Source organism: Rattus norvegicus, chromosome 16 (assembly GCF_036323735.1).
Source record: "Rattus norvegicus strain BN/NHsdMcwi chromosome 16, GRCr8, whole genome shotgun sequence".
NCBI lineage: Eukaryota > Metazoa > Chordata > Mammalia > Rodentia > Muridae > Rattus > Rattus norvegicus.
In genome coordinates, this window is record NC_086034.1 from 57,987,125 (window position 1) to 58,006,961 (window position 19,837).

General features: G+C 43.5%; 2 protein-coding genes and 1 long non-coding RNA gene across 17 annotated transcripts in view; 1 reads left to right on the forward strand and 2 right to left on the reverse strand.

Annotated features, from left to right (window-relative positions):
- Mtus1 (microtubule associated scaffold protein 1) overlaps positions 1 to 19,837 on the forward strand; it is a 145,476-nt gene that overhangs the window by 81,134 nt on the left and 44,505 nt on the right. For 6 of the 9 annotated variants that reach the window (XM_006253181.5, NM_001395000.1, XM_063275428.1 and 3 more), the window contains 2 exons: positions 2,987 to 3,118; positions 5,215 to 5,253. In XM_006253181.5, coding sequence (XP_006253243.1) covers positions 2,987 to 3,118; positions 5,215 to 5,253 — 171 coding nt within the window. Of the gene's footprint in view, positions 1 to 2,986; positions 3,119 to 5,214; positions 10,962 to 11,446; positions 14,431 to 19,837 lie in introns of those variants that run through there. The other 3 variants (XR_010058295.1, NM_178093.2, XM_017600122.3) reach the window with 3 other exon arrangements.
- Positions 371 to 7,027, reverse strand: LOC120097427 (uncharacterized). 7 transcript variants are annotated; one of them, XR_010058401.1, is made up of 4 exons: positions 6,693 to 7,027; positions 5,707 to 5,813; positions 3,739 to 3,836; positions 371 to 609 (listed from the first exon to the last, which is right to left on the reverse strand). XR_010058401.1 is itself a non-coding variant. In XM_063275864.1 (3 exons), exon 3 carries the CDS (start codon positions 2,644 to 2,646, stop codon positions 2,119 to 2,121), a length of 528 nt encoding a protein of 175 aa, XP_063131934.1. In that variant the 5' UTR covers positions 2,647 to 3,836; positions 5,707 to 5,813; positions 6,693 to 6,822; the 3' UTR covers positions 1,841 to 2,118. The 7 variants fall into 7 exon arrangements, 4 of the variants coding, with proteins under 4 accessions (XP_063131934.1, XP_063131936.1, XP_063131935.1 ...); XR_010058402.1 differs by lacking the exon at positions 5,707 to 5,813 and having other exon boundaries at positions 3,739 to 3,833; positions 6,693 to 6,831; XR_005494809.2 differs by lacking the exon at positions 5,707 to 5,813 and having other exon boundaries at positions 6,693 to 6,829.
- LOC120097428 (uncharacterized) lies at positions 12,146 to 17,578 on the reverse strand. The gene is made up of 2 exons (XR_005494810.2): positions 17,320 to 17,578; positions 12,146 to 12,225 (listed from the first exon to the last, which is right to left on the reverse strand). It is a non-coding gene; the product is annotated as an uncharacterized LOC120097428 (long non-coding RNA).

A 19,837-nucleotide genomic window follows, 5' to 3' on the forward strand; every position in this document is an offset into this window, starting at 1 on the left:
TCTCTCAGGCTTCCTCCAGGTTCAGGTTCAGAGGAAAACAGTTTTTTGACTAGTGATGTCTGACACAGGCAACGAAGTGAGAGGTGGGCAGTGTATGGCGCTGTCTCCATGCGGTAAGGCATGTTAGAGAGCACACCCACCTGAGTGAATTACTTCATGAGGAAGTAATCAGATCACTATCAGTCGTGTTTGTTCTCATTTGGTGTCTCTGTGTGGGGTATAGGAGACATTTTTGTAATTATAAAGTGGAATGGTTTTTGCTTATGAACTTTAGACTTCCGTGATTTGATTTTGAGCCAGGGAGGCAGCTGATTGGACACAGTTGCAGAATGCTAAGCTGATTAGCAAAGAGTTCCAGAAATGAGAAGAGTTTTATTTCTGTGCAGACACACGGAGTTTAATTAAAAAAAAAAAACAACTCATTTTGACCAAATGCCAGACTGTGCTAAGAAATGCTTAACAAGCCAACATTGGACTGGGGAGAAGCTCTTTGGAGCAGGGAAACTTTTTCTGCTTAGATTTTTTTTCTGAAAAGGTCAATGCATACTCTCTCCTTCTCTCCACATTCTGTCTTCTCTGCGTCTTACTCCACTTGCAACACTCCCTGGGCTGGGGATATGAAAATACAGATTTTTAGAAAAATCGGTTGCAGCCTAATCAGTTCTGACTAAGGAGGATATCGTAATAGGACAGTTCTAGGTAAGGAAACAGAAATCGACAGGATCCTGGGCCAGCCGCCACGCTAGGAGCTGAGTTTAAGGAAGGAGAAACACTTCAAGGGCCTCCTGCCTCTTGGTATTCAACCTTCAGGTGCTTAGAAAATGGAAAGAATACTTAAGTGTCAGGTCATAAGTGTGTTCAGCTTATTACAACCGGTAAAGTTGGGTGCTAAGACAATGGATAATCACGGAGCATGAATATTTAACACACAGTTCATATAAATATGTAATTATGTCTAAGAATGCAAACATAAAATATATATATTTGTATCTGAGATCTGTGTCTTTTATCCTTGAGATATAGAAATTGAGTCTGGTATGTTCAAAAGTTGATGGAATCTGGTGCTAGATCTGTTGCCACAATGAGCCCTCAAGAGAACCACTCAGGTAGCATATTTCCAAGCCAGTATCTACTGAAGTATGAGGCCAGTAGCCGGGGGTCTCTTTTGCGTCGGTGAGAAATTCTTTCACTAAGTCCTGTGTAAGGAACTAAGGCTCGGAGAAGTGAAGAATGCATCCAGACTTATGGGCAATCCTATATCCAGTTTGTAAACTGAACTGAATTTAATTTTTCAAAATTAGAACAAGTGACTTAACTTACTGCTGAGTGTAACAAAAGTTGCTCCAAAGTGCAAGTCTGAAATGTGACTGCTAGAACAAAGCGACTCCCTTGGATCGGAGTCATGTCAGTTAAACACCTACTGAAACCCAATGCCCATATCTCATGGACGCCTTAAAAGACATGCTCTGAAAGGTTGGTGCCCTTGTCTCCCACGTGTCCTTTAGAATGTGATGCCAAGTATTAGACCTCAGTGTCCACTATCCTGCCAAGTTTGAGAAGCCCTACTCCCAAGAGAGGTGAGAATTGGAAATCAGGACAGGAACTAGGCGGAAGCTTGCCGGCAGGAGGGTGGATTTGTGTTGATCTAATATTAGGAATGTTGTCTGGGCATAAGGGCTGTTAACAGATGGCTCAGTGCATGGATGCTGGGTGAGGACCAAGAGAGCATGTGTATGTGTGTAGGCATTGTTGGTGGGGGTGGAGGTCATTTAGCCTAGTGAGAAACATTGTGTGTTCACATTGATAATTTGTGAGCAGGGGACATGTATGAAGTGGGTAATTTATACTCTGGATTCACCGTGCATGCACTGAAACCAAAACGATACAGGGATCCTGGCATGGCTTCTGAACCACAGTGGCACAATTCATGCAGAGCATTCTATACCAGAAAGGAATTATGGCCTGTTTATTATATGGTAGAATAAAAGTGGATGCCTAGAATTAAGTGTAGGCAGTGTCTTAAGAGAAAATAGGTCAGGTTCTTTAGTGGCTTTAGGAAATTCCGTGTTTTCTTGTGGGTGGTTTCCATTACTTAAGTGAGAGTCTTTTTATATTTTTTCAGTTTGAGGTTGAATACCTTTCTAATAAGAGTGGATGATGGCTGTCTAGCTTCGAAATACAGCTCCTCTGGAGACCAGATCTCATTCTTGAAGCCACTGAGGGTTTTATCTGGTAGTTCTTCTTCTTGTTCTTCTTCTTCTTCTTCTTCTTCTTCTTCTTCTTCTTCTTCTTCTTCTTCTTCTTCTTCTTCTTCTTCTTCTTCTTCTTCTTCTTCTTCTTGTTCTTCTTCTTCTTCTTCTTCTTCTTGTTCTTCTTGTTCTTCTTGTTCTTCTTCTTCTTCTTCTTCTTCTTGTTCTTCTTGTTCTTCTTGTTCTTCTTGTTCTTGTTCTTGTTCTTGTTCTTGTTCTTGTTCTTCTTCTTCTTCTTCTTCTTCTTCTTCTTCTTCTTCTTCTTCTTCTTGTTCTTCTTCTTCTTCTTCTTCTTCTTCTTCTTCTTCTTCTTCTTCTTCTTCTTCTTCTTCTTCTTCTTCTTCTTCTTCTTCTTCTTCTTCTTCTTCTTCTTCTTCTTCTTCTTCTTCATTAGCATCAGCTGCTTACAGTCTGTCTCATCTTCCTTGAGAGGAATGCTTACCTGTGTGTGTATTGGGAATGTTCGTTACACAGTGTGGGTAACCGTTTATCTTCCACCTCTCTGGGATAAAAACAGAGCTGGAAATATGCATAAATTTGGACTGTGCCTGGAAACAAAATGTAGGCTTTTGCACTCTGGGAACATTTATTTATTTCGCATTCTTGAGACCAGAAATTGCCTCTGTGTTCTTGACACTCGGTAATTGTTATCAAATTGTAGTCTCTTCGGAACAAATACTGGGGACTGCTATTGCAATCATGTACTAAATAAGACATATCTTTCTGTTTTGTTCTAGGTAGTAATGCTTCCATCAACAAATTTGAAGAGAAACCCCCCAAACAAGCCTTTCAGAATGGCTCGGGACCCTTATATCTGAAGCCTTTGGGACCCAGAGCTCATGCACACTTGCTCAAAACTCCTCCAAAAGGTATTGTCTTTGTCAGAAGGAAATAATTTTACACTCTTGGCTTTTAAGGAGGTTAAATTTTGACAAGCAGGTTTATGGCACATTTAACAATTACATGTTTAAACACCAGGTGAGTAGGAAAATAAAATAAATGTTAATTAGCACTGAGATGTTCTTGTTCCCCAAGAGTCTCTAAATTCCTTAGATGGATGAAGCCCAATAGTGCATATCAACAGGGAAAGGCTAGAGAAGTGGCTCGGTGGTTAAGAACACTGACCGGTCTTACAAAGGACTCAAGTTCAATTCCCAGCACCCATAAGGTAGCTAAAAACTGTCTGTAATTCTAGATCTGGGGATCTGAGGCTCAGTCTACGGGGCCGCACAGGCACCACACACACACACACACACACACACACACACACACACACACACACACACACACACACAGATACACGCACACACATGCAGGCAGAACACCCATCACATAAAATAAGAAAACAAATCTCAGGGGAAAAAACAGGTAGAACAGAGATGTTCGGGGACACTGACAAATAAAGGTAGTGTTCAGTTCTTCTAGGATGAGAGAGAGGAGCAGGAGCATGGCTTATTTCCTCTGCGTGCCCGTGGTTCATGTCTGTTACCTGCTTGCCTTGTTCAAGACCACGGTCTTGCTCTTCTTTCCTCCCTGCCATCAGTGCCTGATCCTTCTGTGTGGTTCACCTCACCATCACTGTGGCTGCTGAGAGAGAACAGTCAGTGTGTAGCGTATACTTAGCCTGCAGCCTTCCCGTGAAGTCTTGTCACAGCACAGAGTGTGGCAAAACTCTGCTTACAGGTCCTTGAAAGCTTGCTTTTCTGGAAGAATGGCTGAGACCCATATTTATATCAGAAAATTGGGAAAGCAGCCACCACAGCCTTCCCCTCTGTTTTCTCTCTCTTTGCATGGATGGATGCTGGCACGTGTGTGAAAGACTATGTGCTAACTTGCTGCTGCTGACCTAGTCTACATTGGTCGATGATTTTTTTCTTCCTACTGGGTTGAAGGAAGAAAACAAAAACAGAGGGTGGAGCGAGCGAGTCCTGTTGGGGGACGGTTATTCACTGTGCCATCTGGGTCTCGTTTGTCTTGCACACAGCTCTGAGGCACCAGATAGACCCTGCTGAGATGGCAGTAATATCCGAAACTGTGGTTTTTACCATGGTTTTTAAAACCCCATACTACCCCCCAACAGTAAATAAAAATAAACTCCGTTCAAAGAGCTTTGATCCTGAGGTGATTTTCAGAGTTAGAGACCCCGCTGATGAGTGCAAACAGGACATGCCGATCTCCTGAAAACCCTGCAGTCTATATGCATCTTCTAGAGGTCCCTCCATTTATGATGGCCACAACCTTTTAAAGGGAGATGATCTTCTCCCACAGATCGACTCTGGCAGTTCCACCCAGTCCTCTATAGATAGTTAGTCCCTTGATGAGTATTTGATGTTGAGCTTGGAACTTATAGCTCTCCAAGCATCTACCTGGATGGCTCCTGGCTGCATGCTATATGGCATTAGTTTGGAGAAACATCCCCCACGTATTTTTCTTCACAACTGAGTAGAAGCCAGGCCCTTGGGAAGGCACACACCAGCATCCTTCTTTGACAAAGTATAGCCTGATTCCTGTGTGCAGTACAACAGGAAAAGCACAAGTTCAGCGCTAAGAGATGGGCCCCTTTTGGCTGGAGTATACTTCAGTGGTGGAGTGCTCTCCCAATCTGTGGGCCCTGGATTCAGACACCGGAATGAATAATAAGTTAATTAAAATTTAAATGAACTTTAATTGTCCTTGACTACAAATCTACCATGTTTGTCCTTTTAAAATGGATACTTTTTTTGATGACTAGTTCATAGCATTCTTACTACCAACAAGTGGATACTTACTATATTATCTATATTTGAAAAAGTGTACTTGATCAGGTTGTTTGCATCTTGGGGTTTTCTCAGTGGATAGCTGGAACCTAAAATTTAGATGTTAAAGAAGGGCTTTTGGAAAATGAAACCCACCGTGGTTTACAAAATAGCTTGAGGTTTGCGTAGCATTTCTAACGAAGCGTGTCTTTGTTTCTGTCCTATTCTAGGTCCTTCGAGAAAGAGTCTGTTTACAGCTTTTAATTCAGGCAAGTGACCATTTTATGAATACATTAAAATATTTCCATTTGAAAAGTAACGATTAAACACATTGAAATTTATTTGTAATTACTTTTACTTGTATAGTTAAAAGTCAAAATTCAGGCTTTAAGGTGTAACTAACTGCTTAGGACGAACAGAAGATGAAACAGGTAGATTTAGCCTAAGATGACTTTTTGAACATGGTTCACATGAAATACAACTGGACACTCCTTCAGATATACATGCTATTTTAAACTGGGTCATCTTTAATAGTAAAATGGTCTGAAGATACAATTTTTAACTAATTGTACCAATTCAAGGCTTTCTATGTTTCTGACTTCCTCCATGCACACTGTCGGTTGGATGTACATTTCTAGGGCAGCCTATAGCTTAAAGTAAAATTGAACTACATTGAGAGCCCAGCACTTCCTTTTGAGCATCTAAAGCTCTTATGTGCTCACCAGGTTTCCATGTATGACACGCAGGCCTGTGTGCAGCCGGCCATGCACTGCCTATGTGCTCTCCTTTTTACTGCAGCGATAGCAGAGTCATGTGGCTTCCAAGTCCACTGCACATCAGGACAGAATGCCAGAAAAAAGAAAGGAACATGTAAAGTAGCTGTTAGACAGAGTCTCATGTTGTCAGTACAGAATTCATCTGTGGGCCGCGGGGTCCCTCCGGTTAGCTGTAAGAATGGTGGTTGGTTAGTTTCCCAGCCCAAGGCTGGCCTGGAATTCGAGCCTAATGAGGAAAGTTTGCCCCGTGTGGCTTTGGAAGCAAAACTACTTAACTATGGGCATTCCATTTGGTTACATGCCACGGCGTGATCGGGTTTAACGGGTCACCCAGTGTGATAACAACGAGCCTCTTGGGTACTTGAGTTGGTTCTCTATCCTGTTCACAGAGATCGCGTTATGAGCTGTTTTACAATCATCTCTGTTTGGGGAGTTTTCTGGTGACAGATACTTCAAAGTGGGAATTAAAAAAACTAAAGCACATGCATTTTAGAGTTGCTTAGATAATCATATTATTTCCATAAAGCTTCATACTAGTTTCTGATATGATCCACAATATTACAGCATCAGTCATACTGTCTCTGGTCAATCTCAGATTTAATTTAATTTAATTAATTAATTTATTATTTTTTAAAACTTTTATGTATTTAATTTAATGTTGTAAAGTTGTTTTTTTTTTTTTTCCAACATGTGTTTTGTGAACAGTGTCAGATCCCCTAGATCTGGAATTACAGTTGTGAGCTGTCATGTAGGTTCTGGAAAGTGAACTGTGTTCTTTAGTAGTGCTCTAAATCTCTGAGCCATCTCTCTAGACCCCGGTTGGCTTTTTTGTGTGTGTGTGTGCGCGCGTGTGTGTATGTGTGTGTGTGTGAAATGTTTGAAATGTTCCATCATTATTTTAGTTTAACGGTTATTTTAAAGAATTCTGTTACCTCAGAAGACAATGAAAGAAGATTGACCTTGTGAGGCTCCGAGGTTGGCGTAAATCTTGGTTCTCCTTCTTTCTATTTCTGTCCTGACCTCTGGCTACTTGCTAAGCCTCTCTAGGGCTTGAGTTTCTCGTGTGGCAGCATGGGAATGTTGAGCAGATAAATCCCAGTGTGGGAATTGTTCTGACCGTGGAGACTATTTTCATCCCAGGCTCTCACATGGTAGTGGCCACTGCTGTTAGGGCTGACAATCCTTGTCATTCACTTCCCATGGCTTTACATCGGAGGTAACCCCACCCCCCACCGCAGGGTGTTGAGTCCCAGGAAACCCTCGAAGCAAGTGGTAAACCTCACCAAAGCTATGAACCCCCTCCCCGAGCTCTAGCCATTGTGACATTTAAAGGTTATGACATTAGGAGATTCTAGGCAGCACCGGCTCTAAATAAAACGCACTTGCTATTTGGGAGGGGGTTGTCACACACCACAGCATACTATTATAAATGTGGCTCTGACACCCATAGTTGCTGTTCGGGATACCTCAGCCAACCCAAGTTGTGCTTACACAGTTCTTGACTGTTTTATATACCATCCTGTCATGGGCCATGGTGTCTGCCTTGCCAAGTGGGAATGCCTCCTCCTGTGCCATTTCATAGACATGGGCCAGGGTCGTGTGGCTTTCTGCGTCTCCTTGCTCCAAAGTCAGGAGGTGGTTGAGCTGCAGACCTACTCTGGGGAGGGGATGAGATGCTGCCACACTGTACACCTGCGGTCCTTCCTTATTACATGTTGGTGATCTCAACTTGGCTCTCACGTTGAAAGAGCAGATCCCATTTGGATACGTGGAAAATCTGGTGCTTTGTGTTGGGAGGAATGAATCGCTTAGTGAATCCCACTGCAGCAGTGGCTACCGTTTTGGCCGGGCACTAGATGTCCTCACCAAGGGCACGTGAATGTATTGTACACAGAAGCATTTTAAGTGTAGAGATAAATAAAAGCACCACAAATACAGACCTGGGTATAGAAGGTCTTTCCAGTAACATGCATATAACAAAGGAGATCAATAATTATGACAGCACATGATTTGAGCTTTGTTTTGTCAAATCATTACGAACAGTAGTAAGAACAAAGCCATACAATGACACCACATTTGCTCTGGGTAGCGCTCTCAAAAACCAGCAAGGCAGAGCCAGCCTCACAATAGATGCTAAAAGGGCCTATTGTCTTAAGACACCTCTGTTAAAATCCATATTGCATCTTTTTAATTGAAAAAGAAAAGTAACTACGTGAAATTCAGGGCGAGCCAAATAAGACTCCAATGCCAATCTTGTGGGGGGCAAAAACAAAGAAAGGTGAAGGTGCCGTAATTCTTGCTTTCAAATCTATAATTAAAACAGTCTGAAGTGGGCACAACGGTAGATACATATTCCAATGCAATGAATGGAACAGCCCAGAAACAAATCAGTTTACTCACACTCTGCTGAGCCTTGGCAAGACTGCCAAAAACTACCAAGTGGAGAAACCATCATTTCTCTAAGGAATAGTATGGGAAGAAGTAGATGTCTGTGGGTGCACTGAACTCGAACCTTCACCTCACCCCATACACAGAAAACAACTCAGTGAATTACAGTAAAACTCAAAACTGAAAAATCAGGAGAAGACAGAGGGGAGAGCTTCATGGCTTTGTCGTTGTCCATGATTTCTTAGATTGATACCAGAAGAATGTGGCAAGCAAAATGGGACAAGTGGGACTCTGAGGAGCCCAAACTCTTCTGCTTAGCAAGGGGGGCAGTCGGTAACATGACGGGTGGCCCACGAGACAGAGGGGACTGCTTGCAAGCCATACTTTGCAATAATGGCTGATTTACCCAAAGTGAAATCAGGATATGGAAAGGAGATTTGATCTGCCATGTTCTTTGCATACTCTTGCAATTGGGGGTATGGGTGGAGGTTGGGAGGGGAGACACCGTCTCTGCGGACTGGTGGCCCAGGTGCCCTGGCGAACACAACAGAAAGAGGGACAAACCATCCCAAGCAATAGATATCAAAAGACTGACACCCGACAGGCGTCCCCTGACCTCTCCATGCACCGTGTGGCACATGTGGCATTCACAGGCACAAATGCATGGGCGTGCAGTGCACAGAAGGGAGAAGGGAGTCTTGCTGACACCGATTACACTGGTATCTAAATCTTTAGGTTTTGTAGCAGCATAACACGTAATGGCTTCCCGGCCCTGGTGGTGCTGGCCAAGAAATGGGAAGTTGCTGTTGTGGAGAGATTCAGTTTTGAAAGATCAGGACATTGTGACAACATACACGGTTACAGCACAGTTTAACAGTAAGGAGCATAGGTTTAAAATTTGTTGAGGGTAGATTTTGTGTTCTTGCCTTAATAACAGGGAAGATGAACACACAAGAAACTGAAAAAAAAAATGTAGGACTAAGAAACGGGGAAAAGAACTGTTAGCTGATTGAAGCGTGTACTCTCCTTTTGGGCCGATTTTTCTTTAGCCCGGTACCTAGTGGATGATGAATCAAGACCAGGAGCTTACACTCTGTACCAGAGTATATGTGAATTTGGGAGCCATTGCATAAGGAATGGCTTTCTAGACAAGATATGCACGATCAGAACGAGCCTAGGAAGAGGGTCTTCTTAAATTACTTTTCAGACTTCTTTAAAATAGGAGGAGGAAATGGAGACTTAGAGAGATGGCTTGGTAGTTAATAGTTTTACTAGTCAAAGAGCAAACAAACGTAAAGTAAAACAAACAATGACTAAAACAAGAAACCAAAAGGCCCACTACCACCAAAAGCCAACTAAAGTCTAATCCTTATTTACTGCTCCATCCTAAGTACTAAACTTTGCTCCCCTGGTTTTCTGGCCATCGTTGCCTCGTGCTGATCCTTAGGACTTGACAAAGTAACAGCAGAAGCCACCTTTCTTCATTGCACCATGCCAGCTGGCCACCAGGGGGCAGAGGATGTTTGGGAAAGAGTCGAAACCGAGCAGTTTGAGGCTTGTCTCTAAGCACATTGTTTTGTTGGGGGTGGGGGCGCTTTTTACAAACAGGAGCTGCATTTGGTTTTCCTCCACACTGATATTATTTGTATTACTTCAGCCTCTTTCTGCATTCAAGAGAAAAGGTTAATAATTAACATGCACGGGGTAGGTGATGACAGTAGAGTTCAAATAAACTTTATTTTAAATTTATTTTTTTTTATTTTACCTTACTTTATTTTCATGGGTGTGGGTGTTTTGCTTACATGCATGTCTGTGTATCACATGCAGGTATCCTGCCTGAAAGGGTGAGCAGCAGGTATCCGATCCCTTGGGACTGGAGATGGCTGTGAGGGGTCACATGTAGGGTGCTGGGAGCGGAACATGGGTCCTCTGGAAGTCTAGCCATTAACTGCCAAGCCTTCTCTTAAGCCCCTTAAAACAAAACTTTTAGTAAATGTACATTATTGGTTATTTCTTCCTTTGGGTAGTTTAAGCCAATGGGTTTCCCTGTGACAGAATCGTTTACTATTAACAAAAGAACCACAACCCCTGAAAAAGATCCCACCCAGAAACCAAAAAACTGACTACACGGACAAGCGTGGGTGTGTCTATTTGTGACACTAATTTTATTTCTCATTCAGTTTGCAGTTTTGATTCTTACTGATACCTTTTTAGAACATGTTTTTGATAGCAAATGAGGAGCTTGGCTTTTGGTTTTGTTCTGGTTTTTTTGTTTTTGTTTTTGTTTTTGTTTTAATATTCCGAATTTGGAGAAAGGAGTTTAATGGTTTTAAAAATAACAACCTGTGATTTAACAGAGGAAAAGAAAGCCCAAAGATCTGTTTCTTTGACGCTAATTCAGTGGTACGACCTCTTCACAGAGGTCACCAAAGACCATGGGAAAGCACAGACGTTTACATTACACTCCTAACAGTAGCAAAATCACAGTCATGAGGAAAACAATTTTATGGTGGGGGTGGAGGGCACAGCATGAGGCACTGTATTAAGTTGCAGCATAAGGAAGGGTGAGAACCACTGCTGTAACTCCATTGTTGCTATTCCTGTTGCCCTGGATGTGTTCTTCAGGAGATTGGTTGGGTGTGGGTGTGGCCTCTGTGGGCTGCTGGTATGTTCTGTCATCCTCTGACAGGACAGGGCATGGGGTGCAAGCAAGGGGTTGAGTTATTCCAGTTCTCTCTTTCTCCTGTCCGCTCCGACTCTCAGATGCTGTGTGGGATTTCGGAATAACTGCTTTTTATCAGTTGCAACGTTCAGTGAGTTGTTGATGGTGTAAGACTTGTTTGTCTCATGGTATTGCTTACCGAGTCTCTGAAGCAGATCTGGTACACAGAAAGTGCACTAACTTGTTACATTTTTAGTTTGGTTCTCAAACTAATGAGAATTAGAGGTGAAAATTTGACACCCTGTCATTAGCGTAGTTAAAAAAAAAAAAGCAAAGCTTATTTTATTTTAAAGCTTGGAAGCATTTGTTGCTTGAAGGGTTTGATCTGTTTGCTCACTTTTAATCCAGGTAATCAGGTTTACACATAACCAGGTAAAATACCTGGAAAAATGCCCGGTGGTAATAGTGTGAGCCTGTGCAGTTAAAAAAACAAAAAGAAATGGAATCAGTTCACAGATCACTCTAATGAAATCTCATGGCTTTTTTTTTTTTTTTTTTTTTTTTTTTTTTGCCTAGCTAATAAATAGACATTAGGCATGTGAGGTGGTTAATTTCCCTTCTCCCTGTTCCAAGTAGTGACAGGACCTGCGACATCATTGGCTGTTACATAAAGCTCCTGAGACCACCCACTTTCTCCTCCCCTTTCCATCCCTGATGGGAGCCACAACAACCCATGGCATGTACAGTGTGATGTAACCAGGGCTGCCTGCTTCCGGACCTGCTCCTCACAGCTCTTGCTCAGACGGAGGGCATTGTTTTTTTAGCAACATCTGGGAGTGCGAACGGAAGCCTGGAGCCCTAGGATAGCTTTATTTCCCCCTCTGGGTGGCCTGGCGTCAGCTATGTAAGCTTGTTTTGCTCTGGCTGTGTCTCTTGGCCTGGAAGAACACCGAGTTGCAAAGGGACAGTATGTGATGGTCCCTGGAAAAGCTGCTTCCCCTGCGAAGTTCTCCCACTGGCTTCGAAGAGATGCTGTTGTCTCCCAAATTCTCCTTATCCACCATTCACGTCCGCCTAACCGCCAAGGGACTGCTTCGAAACCTCCGGCTTCCTTCTGGGCTCAGGAAAAACACTGTCATTTTCCACACAGGTTGGTCATGCCCTGGTCTCTGCTCAGCACCAAACCGGGGAGGGATATGCTGATGAACTTGCAAACGCTTCTCAGATTTCTATGGAGACAGATAATTGGGAAATAAAGCCCTCTTTAAAAGGAGAGACTTGACTGGTGACAAGGAGCAGTTTTCTCTTGTGTCGAGCAGGAGGGGAGGGTACTTCGGCAGCTGTAGGCTTGTCTGAGTTTATGGATGCAGGGTCATTGCCTTGCAACTTTCTGAAGCTCTCCTCAGCCACCAAATCTGTTATAAAAAAAAAAAAAAACCAAACACCTGTTAATTCACATCTGTCTTCAAATGATTTTTGGAAATAGGTAGTGAGCATGTTGAGACGACTTCTCTTTGCATTGGGAAAGGAGATGGTTTCTGTGGTTTTGTTTTGCAGTTTAGCAGTTTCTCACTAAGATGGCATTTCCGTATATGGAAAGACCCCCCCCCACACACACACACACACTCACATACACACACATTGTAAACACTCCTAAAATCACCCAGATGCTTGCGGAGGGCCAGTAAGCGGACCTCACTTTAGTTTTCCAGTCTTCCTAGTGCAAACAGCTGTGGTCATGGAATATTGCTGCTGCTGTCTGTGTATGCTGCTGCCGCCGCCGCCTTTCATTCTGCTGTGCGTAACCGGGAACTCTCCTGGGTGCATCCCTTCAAGCACCTGTAAACCCGTCTGCTTACGCTCAGGTACTAAGACCGCAGTGGTGGTGAATTAAGTTGATTCCATTGTGTGACAGCCTAAGTCTCCTTATAATTGGTTGGGGCTGCCCTGTGTTCCCTTTAACAGGCTTGCTTCATGGGCATGCAAATGCACGATTTTCCCATGCCATGTGTGTGTGTTTCCTGTGTGCCTCTTGTTTTTCAGTTGGCTCACTGTCCCTGGTGATTTTCTTTTTTAAATCGTGCTGACAGCTTTTCATCTTCTCAGCGGCATCTGCCTTCCCTGTGGGATGATCTTGATATTTTTTTCCCCAGCTTCCTTTCCTCGTTTCATAACTCCCCTTGGCCGGGCATTTGAGTTGGCTGGCCTTTCCTTCCAGGTCTGATGGCTGAAGGTAAATGAAGAGAACTGGGGCCATGCCCAGCCCAAATGCCACTGTGATTCATTTCACCCCTAAAAAAAAAAAGGTGGGGGCCATGGTGGGGGGAGCTTGCTGGCTGCTGAGACCTTGGCTTTAATTGCCTGTCCCCTGAAATTAAAAATATATTACAACTATATAAAAAAGGTTAAAAAAATACAGGTGTGCTCTGTTACTGTTACTATTATATTATTAATTTTTTCATATAATTTTCATCCTATTCTTTCTCCTCCAGCTCTTCCTGGTTCATCCCACCCCCCTACATTATACAAACAAGTGTGCTTTATGTTAACAATAATTTCCGTGTTCCAAAGCACAAGCAGCTCCCAATATTAATTTCTAAAACTAATGTAGGACCTGCTCTAAGGTAAAAGGCTTGGGAGCAGTGGGCAGATAGGATCTAAATACATTATATGTGTGTGAAATTTCTAAAGAGTAAATTTTCAAAATAAAATCAGAAAGAGAAGGTCTGAGGGCACAGCGTCAGCCAAATGTGCCTCTTTCTAACCCCGACTCTATCGTCTCTCACTGTCACAGTCTTCTGGTTACCTTTCCTACAGTAGGTTAGCCAGAAACAAGCTTATGGGAGCCTTTCATAGCCTCATCGTTAGGCAGACTTGGAAGCTTGGTTTTGCTGTTTTAATTGCTGCCCTTTGTAAGGTTACCGTATCTTAGAGTTTCATGGTTACCCACTTCATTCTTCTTTGGGTGGAGAAGGTGCCAGGGATGGAGCCGGGTCTGGTACCTGCTTGACTGGCGCTCTACCTACTGAGCCGCACAACCCAGCCTTTATCCCAGACCTTTAACAGTGTGAAGCGCTGCTGACTGAACAGTGCTTTCACTTGTTCCACCCACCGATGGCTTGACGTTTGTTTGTAAACGCCTTTGTTAAGCTGGTACTTTGAGCCTGAATGACCAGAGTTCAGTTAATAATGTGTTTTCTTGCCATGTTGTTTTCTGAGCTTATAGAAGTATTTTAAAACCCTTTTGCTGAGAGTCCTAGTCCTTAGACCTGTAATACACGTAGCAGGGAGAGTGCTCCTTACTTTACCCTGGGAAGGCCCGGGCACATGAACTGACTTGCCCAAGCGCACACAGTAAGTGAGGCAGCAGCACAACCTGTGAGCTCTGTTTACATTTTTTACCTTAAAGATTTTTCCCCCAGCTGTGAGTATGGCGCTCTCTCAGCACCAGGGACTGGGGACGAAGGAGTGCTTTCCTCGTCAAGATTGTTAAGTTCCTATAAGAAATTGGAGGCTGGGGGTTGGGGATTTAGCTCAGTGGTAGAGCACTTGCCTAGCAAGCACAAGGCCCTGGATTCGGTCCCCAGCTCCTAAAAAAAAGAGAAAAAAAAAAAAAGAAATCGGAGGCTGGGGAGTGGACCCAGTTCATGCAGTGTTTCCTGCACAAACATAAAGACCAGGCCTCTGCCCTAGGACCCGTGGAAAAGTTAGGTGTAGTGGGATGGCCTTTACTCCCAGTGCTGGGGACGCAGATGCAGGAGGATTCCTGGGGTTGGCTGGTCAGCCAGTCAAGCCAAATTGGTGAGCTTTGACCTCAAGCGGGGAGACCCTGTTTATAAAAATAAGGGGGAGACGTAAGACAAAAGACTTATGAGGGTGACATCTGGCCTTTATACCACAAAGCTCACAAGTGCATGCATGCACATACATGCACATGGAATAGAACAAAATATTGTAAACAATAATTGGTATTTAAAAAAAGATTACGTAAAGAATTCAATTCTAATAATTTTAGTTATCCCTAGAAGTCTCTTTGAGTTCATCTGCATCATACCATTTTAAGGTCAGAGAAAGTTTCTAAAAATGAATTGGTGATATCATTGCCATTGGTTTTATCTAATTAGACTCGTGAGCTCTGACTTGTTTTATATTCCTAGTAAAGGAAGTTCGGTTGGTTGCCTTAGTGATGGGGCTACTGACCTGGATTCAGGAGAACCAGGATAAGATGGTGTCAGCTCTGCTCGTAGCCCTGACTGCACTACTGTACTTGGACTTTAATTTTAACTAACTACCGCCCAGATCCCATTAATCATCCTGGCTTACTTCTCTTTATGACGTCATGTTCTTATCTGGCCATCAAACGTGACTCATTTTATTATTCATCCTTGGTGATCCACAACAATTGCTTATGAAAACTCAAGACCCCACCCTTGGAGGTGATCCTTGTTTCACGCCCTCCTTCAGGAATTTGGGGGTGAAGCTCACTCTTTTGTGGGACTGAGGGGCTAGAGACTCGTTTTATATTCCTAGTAAAGGAAATTCGGTTGGTTGCCTTAGTGATGGGGCTACTGACCTGGATTCAGGAGAACCAGGATAAGATGGTGTTGGCTCTGCTCGTCCTAGGAGCACCTAGAGTCCTAGGGAACCTAGGACTACCTGCATCCTAGGCAGTGGCTTCACCATCGAGCTGCAATCCCCCACCGGATCCTGTTAGAGAGTAACCACACACTGACAGTGACCAGTCGGTGCAGCTACCAAGTGGTGAGAGCTTCCCGGAAGGCTTCACACTGACCTTATGCTGCCAGACGTTCCTCTAACTCCAACCCTCTTCTCACATTGCAAGAGCAATGCATTCACGTCTCCTATAAGTATCTGTTAAGGCACGTGCCATATGCCAGACCCAAGGCTTGGTGCTGAGAAAGTAGCCAGGACTAAGTCCCACCACAGCCCTGGGCCTACCTCAAACCCATAGCTGGCCAGGAGACAGGTAATGATGATAGGGTGTGGCCTGGGCCCTCTGGAGGTTCTTGGCACATTTATCCAGGGGTTTCTCAAGTGCCTTTAAAGTGTGGTCCTTAGGAGAAGTGGAAGGCTGGGGATTTAGCTCAGTGGTAGAGCTTACCTAGGAAGCGCAAGGCCCTGGGTTCGGTCCCCAGCTCCGAAAAAAAGAACCAAAAAAAAAAAAAAAAAGGAGAAGTGGAAGGCACTGAGGGATAAAAATCGTTCCATTTGAAGAGCATAAAGAATGTGGAAATCCTAGAGGTGAGGACAGGTGGCTCCTTCAAAGGAAAAAAAAAAGCAATACTTCTGAGCAAACGGTGAGCGGGAGGCTGGGAAAGGTCCCCGGGTCAGAGCCTGGAACAAGGGCACAGGCCACTATGCATTGTGGTACTGGTTACTGACAGGTGTGTCACTGAATTAGGGATGTCATTGTTTTCTGTAAGGAAGGGTTGGGAGAAGAAAGAAGGGCCCCCTGTAGGGATCTTGTGTGATACTGGAAGTGGATGTCAGACGTGGGTGAAGACTGTCAGGATTAGGAAGGAATCCTGAAAGTCTGGAATGACCTCGCTAATTGTCTCAAGTTTCTGTTTGTTCAAGAGTTGTTTCTTGACAGAGTATTAAGCTAAGCTAAGTGTATTTTCAGTTTTTATCACATGGGTCCCCGTTTTATGATGATTCAGAGAGTGTAAGGGAAATGCACTTCTAAGTATAAATACTCCTTGCCTCTCAGTTCAGCTTTCCTTGCAAGCTGGAAGTAAACCCATATTAATTATTACAGATTGTATACCTTAATCCTCCAATACTTAATGTCCTCTTTAACTCGAGTAGAGGCAGTTAATTACACTAAGGAGTTTGAATTATTTTTGCTGAGCTAGTGATTGTTGTAGTGCCCCGTAGCCGTTTCCTCCAGATTAAAACATCCCCTCCAGTGGGGAAGCTCTTTTAGGCTCAGGAAGTCCCTGAAACTGACCAGATAGCACTAGGCTCCCTCCTCCTTGAGTATATATAAGCAGTTGGGACTCCTCATCCACTCTGAGAGAAGCAGAGCTGCTTGAAAGAGTCAGAAGCCTCTGAGCTGAACAAGCTCACGGAGACACGCCCACCTGTGGCGCTGCCTGTGCTGGGCAGTGAGCATCTGGTTCCCAGCTTTTGTCAACTTTTATCTTGGTAATGTGGCTGTCTTTGAGTCATTTCTATAAGTAGCTCCTTTCACCCCCATACTCCGGTTTAAGAAACCCCGATAAAACTCATCTGAGCACTGAGTTGGACTTTAGTGGTGGTCTCAATTTGATCAGTTGTTGGTGCCCTTTCTGGGGGAAGTAGATGCTTGTTTGTGTCTCCCCGGGAATAACGTCACACAGCGGTTTAGGCAAGTCTGGGGATTGCAGTGATGCCTGCCTGATGTGCAAAGCCCTGAGTTTGATCCCAGAACCTGAGTAAGGGTTGGAGGGGGTAGCTTAGCAACGGAAGGAAGTATTGAAGACCAAAGCAGTACCAGAACAACATACCTGAGGCTGTCGTGAAGAGCCATCTTGACCACACAGCATGTGTATGAAGTCTATTCAGTTATAGCAAAGCTCATCAAGTTACGTTCTTACATTTGGTGATTACTTTGGAGACTTTGTTTAGATTTGCTCTGGGCCTGAAAACCAGACAGTTTGAGAAGTGACACACTTCCTCCTGAGACAGAGCTGTGCTGTCTGTGGCTCTGAAGTCAGGATGGGCGGCTCTGCTGTTTCCTTAGCTCCTTCCTTAAGGGTGGCTGCCTCAGGCTATGAAGGCAAAGTAAACAGGGAAGGAGGTGGGGGCAGATCCCTTAAGCTCCAGTCCCAGTCACGTGGCTAAGATCTTAAAAAGACAGAGGCTGAGAAACTGAGTGTGCTCCCTCCCTGTCTGTGGTCTCTGAAGGTATGTCTGTCCTCTCAGAGGCTTCCACTGGCCACTTAAAAAGCGAGAATAGTATTTGTTATTCAACAAATGGAGTCTATAATGACCTTGCAGTTTGGTTTTGGGTCTTCTGTTTTAAATCTGAACTAAGACAAATTAGTTTTGGTGCTGACGATAAACATTTGTAATAATCCCACTTGTTTTAGTTTGCTTTTCTGTTATCGTAATTAAACTCCAATCAAAACAAACCTAGGAAGGAAATGCTTTGTTGGCTTACAAGTTGCAGTCCACCATTAAGGGAAGCCATGGCAGAACTGAAGCAGACACCATGGAGACACACTGCTGACTTGCTCCCCATCCCCCCTCCCCCACCCCCACCCCCACCCCAGAATGCTCAGCTACCTTTCTTACCAGGCCAACTTGCCCAGGGAAGGCACTGCTGACAGTGGGCTGGGCTCCTTGAGTCAACTGGGAATTAAGGAAATGTACCTAGGCCAATTTGATGGAGCAAATTCCCCAATTAAGGGGCTCTCTTCCCAGGTATCTCCAGTTCGTGCCAAGTTAACCAAAACTAGTTTCAACTTTCAAGCTAGTTTATTATTGGACAAAATCTTAATACTTGACTCTATTTACTTAAAATACTTTTAACTTTCCACTTTAAAATAACGCATGGAGGGGGGGGATGTTCTGCATTTCAGATCTGTCTTTTTTTACCTCAGTATTAGTAGAACATTTATGATATTTATTCTATTCATGTGCTGTTGAGATCAATGTGTTTTTCTCAAACACCAACATAACAGGTGCCAGTGAAGCCATTAACTAGAGCTAGTTTCGATAATATATATGTATATTATGGTATGTGTATAAATATATACACACATCAATTTATATGTCAAGAGAGTTGGTTGTTTGTAGAATACATAAAGGGCCAGATTGAAGGATAACGGATCAGTAATGTATCCCTACCATACTTTACTGTCCTAATGAATATTTACAACCCTTTTGCTTCCTTGAGGAAGCCATCTTGATGACCTCATTGTCCTCTGACCCCTTTGACGATTACTTACCAAGAGCATTGAGAATTACCATAATTAAAATTAAAAGGAATATTATGGCCAGGCGTTGTGGTACATGCCTTTAATCCTAGCACCCAGGAGACAGAGGCAGGTAGGAAGTTCAAGGTCACCTTCTCTGTGTAGAATACCCAGAGAAACAGACAAAACACCCACCCCAACAATACGTATTGTGACACTTTGGGTGCAGAGCTAAGCCTGGCGTCAGACATCTGTAATCTTAGCTCTTGAGAGGCTGAGGCAGTATGGAGAGAGAAAGGTCAGCGGTGCTGTACCAAGACCTTATCTTTCTCCCACCCCAAAGAAGAGCGGTGTGCACATTGCTTGTGATCTTGGGAAAAAAAACAGCAGTGGGGTTTCTGATGGCCTTTTCCGCATTAGCCATACTTTGAATCATTTTAGAAGTACTTTTTTCGCTGATTTTGTAGCTCTGGGGAAAAGTAAGACTAAAAATGTTTTATGGGCTATACATAAACATTATTATTATTATTATTAGTAGTAGTAGTAGTAGTAGTAGTAATAACATTATTAATTACTTTCTTATTGCTGTGATAAAATACCATCACCAAGGCAAACTTTTTTTGAAAGCCATTCCTGTACAAATTCAGTGGCTCTGAGCTCAGTTTGTTGCACCACAGACAAGAAAATGCTGATTTTTAAAACTATAAGACTTTATACTACAATGTTCGACATCCTATGAAAATGTAGGAATATCAAAAGTTTTGAAATTCAACAATTTATTTTTTTTGTTCAATTTAATTTTTTTTAACTTAACACTTTATATATTGCTTGCTGTCCCCCTCCTGGTCACCTCTCCCACAATCCTTCCCCATCCTCCCTCCCCTTCTCTGAGTGAGTGGGGGTCCCCCATGTATCCCCCAACCCTGGCCCTTCAAGACTCTTTGAGGCTAGGCACTTCCTCTCCCACTGAGGCCAGAGAAGGCAGCCCAGCTAGAAGAACACATCCCAAGTACAGGCCGCAGCTCTGACCAAGGCAACTTTTTAAGAAAGGGCTTCACTGGGATCATGGCTGCAGAGGATTAGAGTCTACAGTGGCTGAGCATTG